The sequence below is a fragment of the Mastigoproctus giganteus genome, chromosome 9, assembly GCF_048544385.1.
Source record: "Mastigoproctus giganteus isolate SK-2022 chromosome 9, ASM4854438v1, whole genome shotgun sequence".
Lineage (NCBI taxonomy): Eukaryota > Metazoa > Arthropoda > Arachnida > Uropygi > Thelyphonidae > Mastigoproctus > Mastigoproctus giganteus.
This window is the reverse complement of record NC_143583.1, coordinates 91,678,053-91,691,695: the sequence shown is the minus strand read 5'-3', so window position 1 is coordinate 91,691,695 and position 13,643 is coordinate 91,678,053. Positions and strand designations below refer to the sequence as shown.

Sequence of the window (13,643 nt, the reverse complement as noted above, 5' to 3'; positions counted from 1 at the left end):
CAGCTATTGAACATCGATTAACAGTTTAACTTCACACTGTGAAAACAAACTTTTCTCCTAATTTCTTTGGAGAAATGACTGAAATTACATATTAAAAAACATTACACTCTGTGTAAATTTTTGAGCAAAATGCTCAATAAGTTTATCGAAAATAGATAAAAAGTAAAAAAACTTTATCAGAAACATCAGAAACATTCTGCTAATCCAGCCATTGGGTTATTGGAATAACCCAAGGATTTCAAAACATCAACAAAATTGGCACATATAAATGGCAATTTTGTTGATGTAATTTCAAATCTCGAGTATGAGGGCAACCGTTAGTGACTGTCCAGGTGGCATCTTAGTAGACTTCACCGAGATACTGTGTGGGCAGTTACAATCATTGCAGTCAGGCTAACAAGATACGGTATGGCTTACTCATTAATGGTCATCTCCATATTCTAAACTTGGCAAGAATATTCATGGGATTTTCGAAAAGAAAAATAACATAAAATGGTTGGATTATTTGAATACATTTTTATTTATTTTCATTATTTTTGTCCAAAAACATAGAGTGAAATGCTTATTAATCTATAATTAGAATTGACATTTCTTCATTTGTTCTTTCTACTTTTGTTTAGAACAGTCTTCCACATGTACACTAATGAGCCAAAACATTATGACCACGTACCTAATATGATGTTGGCCCTCCACGTCAGCTAAAACAGCTCGTACCCGGTGAGGCATGGACACTACAAGATTTCTAAATGTGTCTTATGGTAAAAAAAGTAAAGTAAACTGCAGCCATTATCAACCCACTGCAGGATGCACGCCTCCTCAACAATTCCTGTTGAGGGAAATGGACCATAATCTGCCACGCTGGTCCAGTGCGGGTTGGCAGATCGACCGTATTTAGCAGTCAGGGGCTTGAACCCCAGTCTACTCAAGGAGCATGTGCTACTGCACTCCCGCTCCTGACTACTCGGCTATGGTGTCTTGTGGTGTCTGGTACCAACACATAACCAGCAGATCCTTTAACTCCTGTAATGTCTGTGGTTGAGATGCCGCAGATCGGAGTTGCTGTTCCAACACAAACCACAGATGCTCGATGGGATTGATGTCTGGAGAAATTTGGAGGCCAGGGCAATACCTGGAAGTCTTCCTCATGTTCCGTGAACCAGTCTCTAACAATTCGGGCAGTGTGGCATGGCACATTATCCTGCTGAAAGACGGCACTGCCGGAGGGGAAGACCGTTGCCACGAAAGGATGTATCTGGTCAGCAATGATGTTTAGGTAGGTGGTAGACATCAGAGTGCCCGGCACATGGATGATTGGACTCAGGGTATCCCAGCAGAACATTGCCCATAGCATGATGACACCACATGACAGCACTGGTGAACCATGGTTAGCACGGGCACTCGGAGTAGCCTGCGGCTGCGCAGCTCCAATTGCAGCAGGGTGTTGCCACGTACCTTCTGGGAGAGCCTTCGCTCACCTCAAGCACCGTTGAGCCGTGGTCATCCAACACCTCGCCTGCGGTTCATGGGTTCCCCTACTCAGACCACTTTCGGTAGGTACTAACTACGGCTGACCATTCCTATCTGAAGAACAAGAGTAACACTGATTAATGGTGCTCAGTATCAGGTGTTTTTTATACCGTGTCCCGACCCGCACACGTGCCATAGTTCACCTGCATTTGCTTCGATTTGCATAACGACTCGCTGGTCATAATGTTTTTGGCTCATCGGTGTATTTCCTGAAAATTGGTCTACAAAAATTCAAGTCCAATGCCAGCAAGTATCATCTATCTTCTCAATCCTTGAACCATACATGCATTATACCCTTAAGACATACAGATATTGTAGGTTCTAATATATATATAGTATTAATATTAGTAGTGGCAAATGATGAAAGAAAGCAAGCTTATAGAGCAACAGCCAAAAAAAAAACAAAAAAAAAACTACCCAACTCACCCATCTATCCCCTCCAAGAATTTGTCCAGTTCTTCCTTGATTTTATTGAAATTACCAATAAAATGAAATGAATGAAACTACCAATACTACACAACAACAAATGGAAATTTGTTCCAACAATCAACCACTTCTGACTAAAGACAAACTGCTGTTCATCTATCCTGCAACTATCCTTCCTCAAATTGAAGACTTGGCGCATAATAGCCTTCGGTGCCGATGCACCATAAAACTTCTAACAACCAACCAAGCATCCTCGTTTGAATTTATATCCCCTCGTATTCATTTCAGCAAGAGGAAGAATGCTATCAACATTAAGCTACTCAATCCATTCAAGCCCTTAAACACCTCAGTCAGACTCCTTGCAGGTGCCTAGTCTCCAGATTCTACAATTTACAGAACTTAAGCTTCTTTGGTAAGAGCACCCTTTTGTTCCTTTCGCCAGCCTTGTTGCCGTTCTCTGCACCCATTCCAGCAGATATGCATATTTCCTAAAATGAAGCCTCCAGACCTACATACAGTACTCAAGATGCAGCCTCACTAAGTACTTCTATAAAGGGATAATCACCTCCTTATCTGTGCTAGCAAAGTTCCTGTATATCATTGACAAAACCCCATGAGCTGTCCTGGCAGCTTGTCCGTACTGCTCAGAGAACTTCATATCTGAATAAACAATTACCCCAAGGTCTTTTTCCACTACACTGAGTGTAATGCTACATATATGGTATGTTAATTGTGGATTACTGCTACTCATGTGCAGCGCTTTGCATTTTTGTCAATGTTGAACTGTTTCATCATTGATGCTACATTACTCCTGTTTGTACAGTTGTATTTTATGTGCAGCAGTGTCAAAAGTCTTTATGAAATCCAAGTATACATTATCAAAATTATTTTTTCATCTATTTTCTTTGTTACTGCATCATAGTATCCAGTCAGATTGGTCACACAAGACTGCCCTATAACAAATGCATGCTATGACTGCCAGTAGAATTGTATTCATGTTTTGATGGTCCTACATTACTTTAATCAGTGACTCATTTATTTTCCTTGGACAGATGTTTAGCTAACAGGTCTGTAATTCATATCACCTTTTGATTCTCCTTTGTGAATTGGGAATATATTTGCACATCTCCAGTCCATACCGACCTCCCCTGAAACCAAGAATGCTCTCATAATTATGGCTAAGGGTTTGCTTATTTCTTTGCTGCCTCTTGTAATGTAATTGGATAACTCCCATCCATTCCAAGCACTTTGTGCTTAGCTTCAGCAATTTCTCTTCTAATTTCCTTTCAGTTATCACAAAATCATTTAGCTCCCCATTAGAGTTTGATAAATTTCTGGCATCCCCTTCCATGAAGAATTCTTATTTGTGAATAGATGCAAAATACGTATTCAATTTGTTAGCAACTGAGCAGGGTCATCAACATCATCTACTACTAATATCAAGTGATCTAATGTGATTCGACCCTTCTTTCTACTACTTTCTATTAATATAAGAAAAGAACCCTTTGCTGCTTTTCTTGGTGTTCTTTGCTAGAGACTTCTCTTAGTCTAACTTAACTTCCCTGACCTCTTTTGCAAATTGATAAGAGGCTAACAAAAATACCTGTCCAGCTGAGCCTTAAACTTATTTAGGCTTTCAACTTCCACGACAAGGGATGGAAGTCTGTTCCACCTACTAACCACCCGCTGGCTAAAGGCAAATTTCCGCACATCTATCCTACATCTGTCTTTCCTCAATTTGAATTTATGCCCTCTCAGGTGATTATTCTGAGCAAGAGGAAGAATCCCATCAGCATTGAGCATGCTCAAACCATTCAAGGCTTTGTACACCTCTATCAGATCACCTCGCTGGTGCCTAGTCTCCAAACACTGCAATTCGCAAAACTTAAGCCTTTCTTTGTAAGAGCACCCCTTTGTTCCATTCACTAATCTTGTTGCCCTTCTCTGTACTCGTTCCAGCAGCTCTACATCCTTCTTGAAATGAGGCCTCCAGACCTGTATACAGTACTCTAGGTGTGGCCTGACCATTGCCTTATACAATGGAATAATCACCTCCTTATCCCTGCTGGAAAAATTCCTGTATATCATTGACAATACACCATGAGCTACTCTTGCAGCCCGTCTGCACTGCTCAGAGAACTTCATATCTGCCTGCACAACCACCCCCAGGTCCCTTTCATTCTCTACCACTGTCAGTGTAGTACCACAGAGTTGATACGTTGCTCTGGGGTTGCTGTTTCCCATATGTAGTACTTTACATTTGTCAATGTTAAACTTCATTTGCCACCTCTCAGCCCATCTGCTCAACCTTTCCAGATCCTGTTGCAGCAGCTTAGTGTCAGTAGTGTCCTTGACAACCCTGTCAACCTTCGTATCGTCTGCAAACTTGGTCATTAAGCTTGATATACCATCATCAATATCATTTATAAATACAGAAAACAATAAAGGACCCAATACTGAACCCTGAGGGACTCCACTAATAACATTAGTCCACGATGAGCAGTGTCCACTGATTACCACTCTCTGTCTTCTTCCCCTCAACCACCCCTTTATCCATAGCAGCAATTTGCCTCCAATGCCACACTGCTCCAATTTGTGCAGCAGTCTTCCATGTGCAACAGTATCAAAAGCCTTTCTAAGATCCAAGTATATATCAAAGTTATTCCCTGCATCCAGTTCTTTTGTGACTGCATCATAGTATCCAATCAAATTGGTCAGGCAAGACTTCTCCTTAACAAAATCATACTGTGTCCGAGCTATAACTGAAGTCTTGTCTAGATGATCCTGCAGTGCTTCTTTAACCAGTGCCTCCATTAATTTTCGGGGAAAAGTTAAACTCACAGGTCTATAATTACTTGTGTCAGCCTTTGATCCTCCCTTGTGAATTGGGGTCATATTTGCACATCTCCAGTCCATGGGTACCTCCCCTCAGTCCAAGGAAGCTCTCATAATTATGGCTAATGGTTTGCTTACTTCCTTTGCTGCCTACTTTAATATAACTGGATAGATCCCATCCACCCCAGGTGCCTTTCTTGTGTTTATCTTCAACAATTTCTCCTCCACTTTACTCTCAGTTATTACAAGATTCTCTAGCTTACTGCTAGAGTTGAATACACCCTGGCAGTCCCCTCGCTGAATAACTCCTCATGTGTGAATGTCGATGCAAAATATTCATTTAGTTTGTTAGCTACCTGAGCAGGATCATCAACAGTTGACCCATCGATATCAAGTGGACCAATCTGATTCATCCCCTTCCTTCTAGAGTTTACATAAGTAAAGAACTCTTTGCTGTTTTTCTTCGCATCCCTTGCCAAGGATCTCTCGTAATCTGCCTTCGCCTGCCTAACCTCCTTTGTAACTTGGTTACAGTTCAACTTGTATCTATCATAGGCTTCTGTGTCACGTGTTAATTTGTATGTATCCCATGCATTTTTCTTCTCTGCCATATGCCTCATTAGTTCATCTGACATCCATTTAGGCCTAAACCTTGAACAATATTTCTTAGTTAGTATGTAAAGCCTAGTAGCTTGCAAGATAAGTTCTTTGAATGCTTCCCATTTTGAATTTGCTGTTGGTAACATCATCAGTTGATCCCACTGTATAGAATTTAAATACTGTCTCAGTCCATCGTAGTCGCCTTTACGGAAGCAATAACCCTTCCCTTTACCCCTAATGGTAGTTACCTCTTTGAGTAACTCCCACTTCAGAACACTGTGATCACTGCCACCCAGTGGTTCCTTTATCTGCAGATTCTTAATGCATGAAGAATCACTACTGATAATCAAATCAGGAGTATTACTCCCTCTAGTTGCCTCCCGAACATGCTGATATAGAAAACAATCATCCAATAAATCCACAAAAGCCTTGCTAGTGTGTGAGTGACCAGCCCCCAAATTCCAGTCAATATCTGGGAAATTAAAATCCTCCATTATAAGACTCTCTGATTTACTGGCTCACTCTATTTCTCTGTACAGTTTCTTATTATACTTATCAGAGTCATTAGGCCTATAGCACACTCCTACTCTCAATTTTGATCTCCCAATGCTTACGTCACACCAAACTGACTCGACACTGCACTGTCCAGTGATGTCGACTGACTTCACTTCCTTGGATTTTATGTGTTTCTTAACTAATAGCATAACCCCTCCTCCCTTCCTATTCTGTCTATCCTTTCTGTAGACATTGTACTCCCCAAATTCCAGTTCTGCATTCCTTATATCTGTGTGACACCACGTCTCTGAAATCCCAACAATATCTGCCTTTGATGTTTTGAGCAATACCTCAAATTCATCAAATTTATTTACTAAACTCCTAGCATTGGTGTACACGCAAGTATACATGCACCTGCTCTTCCTCTTAGCCTCCCTAACACAACCCATGTGTTTACTTGTACCCCCACGATTCCCAGCAGTCTCTGAAATATCCTGCATCTTATTTTCCAGGCTGCTGCTCATTCCAATAGAAGCAGTGCAAGAATCACTTTCTCCTCTGCCAGCGGCTACTGTTAATCTATTAGTCCTTGTATCCCCCTAATCTAGCAGTTTTCCGACCCACCTAACACTGCCTCGATAGTATCAGCAAACATTCTTGCACCCTTTCTATTTAAGTGTATCCCATCCCTATAGAAGCAGTCTCTCCTGTTAACAAGTACAGACCAGGCTGAAAAAAATTCTACCCCTTGAGCCCTGCACAATCTTTCCAGGGCCGAATTGATCGACAGGGCTCTCATCATATACTCCCTCCTATCGTGTCTGGGCAGAATTGCAGACACTTTCAAATTCAACCCTAGTTATTAATCAGTCCAAACTAGATTTCGAACAGGCTAAGAGTAGAAAACTTGCTTTTTGCCCTAATGGTAGCCGAGCATTCTGGTCTCTTGCCAAAGCTATTGGCCACAACTTTTGCCCATCTCTACTCCCACCTCTGTCAAAACCAGTTGGTTCTGTTGTCACTTCAGCCAAGGATAAAGTTGACCTGCTAGTATTCCATTTTTCTTCCAACTCATGTATTAATGATCTTGTTAAAACACCTCCCACCATTCCCAACACGCTCCATTCAATGCTTTATGTGGCCTTCCTTCAAAAGGATGTCAGAAGGATTTTGACGAATCTTGATGCTAAGAAAGCTCCGGGTCCTGATATTATTTCTCCACTTGTTCTCAAAACCTGTGCTCCATAACTTACTCCTATTCTTTGCCGCCTTTTTTCACTTTCTTATTCCAAAAGTGTTTTTCCTTCTGCTTGGAAATTTGCTCATATCCAGTCAGTTCCTAAAAAGGGTGACAAATCCCTCCCATCCAATTATCATCCCATTGCAATTACTTCTACCCTTTCTAAAGTAATGGAGAAATAAATTAACTGCCAACTCTTAAACTACCTATAATCCTTCCATCTGATCAACGATCGCCAGTATGGATTCAATCAGTGTTCATCCACTGGTAATATTCTGGCTTATGTTACCATTTATGGACAAATTCAATGGAAAAGTTCGGTGAAACACAAGCAGTTACTCTTGACATCTCAAAGGCTTTCAATCGTGTTTGGCATAAAGGTCTTCTAAACAAGCTTCCATCTAATGGTTTGCCAACTGTTTTTTGTAATTGGTTATCCAGTTTTCTCTCTGATCGCTCACTGAGGGTGATGGTAGATGGCTCTGTCTTCTAACTTCTCCACTAATGCTGGTGTCCCCCCAGGTTCATTTCTTTCCCCCCACTCTTTTCCTCTTGTATAATGACCTTCTTCCATTGACTGGAAATCCTATCCATAGTTTAGACAATGATAGAACATTGCATTCCACTTTCCATTTTGAGAAACCTTGTCCTGCTCAATCAGCTTCAACTTCTTGAATATCCGCTACCAATTTCTTAAATGTCGATCTCCATGTAATTCTCCAGTGGGGCAAAGACAACCTAGTTGATTTCAATCCTTCTAAAACTCAGTCTTGTCTTATATTTTGCAAAAAGGATTCTTCTGCTCCTATGCTTATCTTTGGTGACACTCCAATTTATAGGCAAAATGATTTATATCTTTTGGGGATTACCTTGACTTCTAATCTCTCTTGTCACGAGCACATTACAAATATTGCTTCCCCTGCATCTAAAAAACTTGGTTTTCCCGTTTGCTCTTGGCGTTACTTTTCTTCCAAACAGCTGTTCACTCTGCACAAATTGCAAATCTGCCTGACCATGGGATATTGTTCCCACATCTGGGCAGTGCCCCCAAAACCTCTCTCAGGCTTCTAGATTCCATTCCATTCCATTCAGAAGAGGGCAGTTAGGTTAATTAATGATTCATCTCTAACAGAGTCTCTGCACTCGCTGTCTCATAGACGTAATTTCTGCTGCATGCCTTTTCTACAGATACTTCCATGGGCACTGTTCTTCTGAATTGGCTTCTATAATGCCTTTTCTACAGATACTTCCATGGGCACTGTTCTTCTGAATTGGCTTCTATAATTCCCGCTCTCTCTTTAAAAACAGTCCAAACATGTGTCGCCAACAGCCAACGTCCATTTACTGTCCAACTAGGACCTAGTCGCAGAACCAACTTTTCATCTTCCTCGTTTATTCATTCAACTGCCGCTTTCTGGAAAAACCTTCCTTTGTACGTATTTCCCTAAAATTATAGTCTACAGAATTTCAAGTCAACAGATATCTTCTTTCGTCTTCTCAACCTCCAACCCAAGCACGGTACTAAGAACTATAGGTTCTAATACCTCTCGTGTTTGGGGTTTTCATAAAAAAAAAAAAAAAAACCACTTACCCTTAATACCATACTGCTCCAATTTGTATAGTAATCGTCCATGTGCAACAGTGTCAAAAGCTTTCCTGAAATCCAAGTACATGATATCAAAATTATTTTTTGCATCCAGTTCCTTTGTAACCACATCGTAGTATCCAATCAACTTTGTCAGACAAGACTTTCCCTTAACAAACCCATGCTGTGTCTGAATTATTACTGCAGTCTTGTCTAAGATGATTCTGCAATGCATCTTTAACCAGTGACTCCATTATTTTCCCCAGAACAGAAGTTAAACTAACTGGTCTGTAATTACTCATGTCACCCTTAAAACATTGTCACAGTGTTCACTGTTTCTTGACAATTATATTTATCCCTGCAGCTAACTTCATCAGTTTGTTGATTACCCACATTGATGTAGGCCTGGAAAAATAACTCTTTAAATGTATAAAAAGATGAGTAGCTTTTAAAATTAATTCTTTGCACATTTTTACATTTAGATGTTTCCAATTTTTCATTCAAATGTTCCCAATAAAATTCCAGTGAAGCCTCGGGTCTCATAATTTCCTTTGCAGAAAAGAAGGTAATCTCTTTAGATATGTTCTTCACAAATATGTTATGACCACTACCTCCTAATGGTTCTTTAATGAAAAATTTTCAATATTATAAGTTGAAACTTTAGGAAAAATGAGGTCGAGAATATTGTTTCCTTATATGGCTTCTGTATTATATTGATATAATAAGCAGTCATCTAATCAGTCCAGAAATATTTTGTTACTCTTATGCCACCATCCATAAGTTCGTCAGTCTCTCTTTTGAAAATTATAGTTACCCCATGATAATACAATGTTGAAATCTGCTCATTCACCCCATTTGTCTTCATAAAGTGTCATACACTTATTATTCTCATTTAGCAGTTCTTGCCTATCAGATATTATTCTTGTTGAATCAGTGCTTTATAATTAAAAACATGTAATTAAATGTTTGTCTTTCCTTAATGCCTTTTGCCATGGCTTTCCTTAATACTTTGTACTTAACATACTCATATTCTGCATCCATAATATCAGAATGCCATCATTTGTCTGATATTCTTATGTCAGCATTTGTTGTTTCAATGATCTCAAAGATTCATCAAATTTAACTGTACTCCTAGTATTAATATACAAACATATCTCAGTCTGACGTTTTATGTTCTCTTATTGACCATATTGCATTCTGTGTATTTGTTTGACTGCTTTCCCCATGAATTTTTCCATTTGGATATATTATGTAGTTCTAACTTACTGAAAAACTGTTTAGTAATTCCTTATTACTTTCCATAGGAAATTACTCTTTCTGTGGTCCTGTAGCCAGTACTAGCTCTTTTGCTGTCATAATGTTATAAGAATCCCCAACAGCCCTGTACTCTGCTTATTCCTTTTTAAATGATAGCTTGTTCCAATAGGACGGTACAAAATAGCTCAAGATTCAGATCTATCTCCGTTTTTAGTGGTTTTAAAATTATTAGTCTGTCTTGCCACCACATACGTACGCACATTAACAGTTTCTCAAAAAACCTAATGTGGACCCACTACCATCAGCAAATGTTTTTGCACTAAAGTGTACTTTATCTCTTCAAAAGCAGTCTCCCTTCTGTCAAGAAATTACAGAGATGGATAAAATTTTTCTATTGTGAAAAAAAATGTTATTCATTGAGCCTTATACAGTCTCTCCAGGATGGAATGGAATTAGACAAGACTTGAGCCTTAATTCTCTCCTGTCATACTTCTGCAAAATTCTATTCACATTGAATCCTAATGCTTGACTTTTTCTCAGTATTGCATTATAATTATGAAGTAGGCTTCATGTTTACATTTTTAATGTTATTAATATAATGTGACATCAACATTTTAATCTTATTTTTTAAACCTTTATAAAGAGCTTGCTAATTTGTTGTAACTGACAATATTCATGCTGATGTCCTCATTCTGATTTTTCTGTTTTTTTTTCTTAGATCTCTCTGGATTGACTTTACAGCCTTCAGGTAAGATAATGTAAAACTGTTATTAATCTTTAATGCCAAGTAATTCACAGGAAAATGTTTTAGATACCATGTTTTTCTATTTTGATGTCATTAATAATGATATATGATGGAAACCACTTAACACAGGAACACGTAACATAAAATATGAGTACAAAAATAATTTTTTGGTCCTAAAAAAAGAAAATCAATGTAGAATTCCTCAGATAACTCAATTTTAGTTGAGACAATGTTTTCTCATCTACCTTTTGGCTCCTTTTTCATAGGCAGCTATGCAGAGTATTATCGTGATCAGTGTCAATGAGAAACTGTTCTTTTCCATTGGTGATTGGTGTAATAAAACAGCTGCAGGGATTTTCCTTTCTCTCTCTGTGGCCTCCATCACCAAACGTTATCATTCTGGATATATTTGCCACATTAAATATATCTCTGGAACTACCATCCCTGTATTCGTTATCATCATTATGATTTTTGCGTTTCTTCCACCATGCTAACTGGTTAAATAATAATTTCCTACAAGCAGATCTTTGTTTGTAGGAAATTATCTTTGGAGTGAAACCATTTGCATTTGAATCAGTGTACAGTCTTCCTTATTCATTTAAACCATTTTAAATTGTATGGGTTTATTAATTTAGTAATCTTTATAAAAAATATAAAATTATGCAAAGTGAAACTTCAGTTCAGCTGTAATCCTGGTTGGTTGAATAATTCGTGAGGAATGGAATTGTTTTAAAGTTTGTTTGTTCTGTGAATCAAAAGAAATTTCTGCTGATATCTCTATTTTCAGGAGAAACTTTGTTCCTCTTCCATATAAAATGCTTATTCAATGCATTTACCCAATCATTTAAAATATGTATAGAGGATCCAAGCCACTTTATTTGCTGCACATTCTTAAAACACTGAATATTTTAAAAATTTTGCTGATAGCAAAGAGGGACAGTTTTTCAGAACTAGCAAACTGCATGCTACCATCACAGTTCTTTTAATTTTTCCCATCAGTATGCTTCTTGCCCTTAAAAGCCATAATTGTTTTCTGGAAGGCATTGTTGGGGGGGGGGGACCCAGTTTCATTGGCAGTGAAAATTCTTTAGCCACAATATCATGCATGAAGCTGTCAAAAAGGGATTTTGCTTCTGGATTATTAAAGCATATTAGCTTCTAATCTCATAAATAAATTTCATGTTTAAGCCCATGATAGCCACAGAAATAGAAGAGCATAGTCAGTTGTTTACACAGATAACACCATAATGCCTCAAACACATGAAATTATGTATTTGTCACAATATACATATATATATGTGTGTATATATATATATATTGGAAATATGGTAATAAAGTTTTAGTGTACTTGATTACATTTTAAATGTATTTATTTAATGAAGAAACACACTGCACTGCATTGAATAAAAATAAATTAATTTAATCAATTCTAAGCACTTAATAGTAGGGATAATAGAGACCTTGAGATCACTCAGAATCTGCACTTGTACTCAAGGGGAGTGCAAGGAGGATAAATAGCTTTTATGCCTCTCCCTATCAGGTCAGTAATCCCTCAATTGGCCCCAAAGGGCAACAGAAGCCTAAAACAAATCCTTAAGATCTTATCTTAATTATCATCTGAATCTTCTGTGGATTCCTCCTAGCAGCAGTTATAGAAAGCTTGCATGGTAAACCTGAAATCTTGCACCAGTTCCCGAATTAAATGATCACCCCCTCGTATTTTTAATTCAGTCTGCAATCTTATAACAAGATTGAACTAGGCTCCATTATTCACCAAAGAAGAAGTGGAAAAATTGACTCAATGATTCTGTATCATATTGTTGAAATAAACAGAATATATCTCATTCAACATTATTTGTTGCCTAACCACTTTCCTAAAGTGGTTAAGAAAAATGAAAGAATGGAAGGGAATATAACCTATGCAAGAAAAATGAAAGAATGGAGGGGAATATAACCCTTTCGTGTGTGTGTGTGTGTGTGTGTGTGTGTGTGTGTAGATATATGTTGTATCAAGGACATATGCCCTTATGATTAACAGTGGGCATAAAAACGATAGCATGCCCATGATTATGGATCGTGCTATCAAGAACATGTGCCCTTGTGGTTAACAATGGTCATAAAAGTGATCATCAGTTTTATGTCATTTCAGTTATATAAATGGTGAAGAATGGCAAAAAAAAAAGTGCATATGCATGTGTAGAGAGAGAGAGAGAGAATGAATGCCATGTATTGAAATCCACACATCAGTGTTAGCAGTATATTGTTTCCAATGTAACAATAATAAATATGAGGTGTGATTAAAAAGTTTGGCACCAATTTTTTGCTTTGAAATTGCAGCATTATTGCAACTTGTCACAACATGTTTGTTGACTTATTAGACATAGTTTGTTTGTTTGTTTTGTTATTTGGTTTTTAGGAGCATTAGCAACTAAGGCCATATTGCTCCGTGGATATGCGGTGGTCATTCCCTGACCTTTCCGCATCCTCCGTATTTGGTGGTGATGGGCTCGAACCCCTGTCTAATCAAGAAGCGTGTGCTACGTACTACTGCTCCTTCCCACCTGGCTACGGAGGTGCTTAGACATAGTAATCACCAATCACCCATTTATCTGCATTCAGTCTGAAAATTAGTGCACATTAAATTCAAAAACTGTTCAAAGACATTTGAACAGATTTTGAAATTTAAAGCAGACCACTTATCCATCAAAAGTGGGCCTTGCTTTGGTTGCCCTTCAGCTTCAAAATGAATGATTCAATTTCTCGTGTTTGTGATCTGGTTGGAAGTGATTGCAATTTAACTATAGTTAAATATCGATTATGGATATAGCTATCCATGAAGTTGCTAATGAAATTGGTATTTCTTATGGGATTTGTGATTACTTATTGTCATTAATATGCTGAATAATCATAGTGTACAGCAAATTACATAATTT

The 13,643-nt window shown here is 38.2% G+C and overlaps 1 protein-coding gene across 2 annotated transcripts in view; it reads left to right on the top strand.

Annotated features, from left to right (window-relative positions):
• The window catches only part of Med (Smad/Smad4 homolog Medea), a 235,207-nt gene that overhangs the window by 84,950 nt on the left and 136,614 nt on the right, over nt 1-13,643 (top strand). For both annotated transcript variants that reach the window (XM_090381912.1, XM_090381911.1), the window contains exon 5: nt 10,684-10,713. In XM_090381912.1, the coding sequence (XP_090238038.1) occupies nt 10,684-10,713 (30 nt within the window). The remainder of the gene's footprint in view (nt 1-10,683; nt 10,714-13,643) is intronic.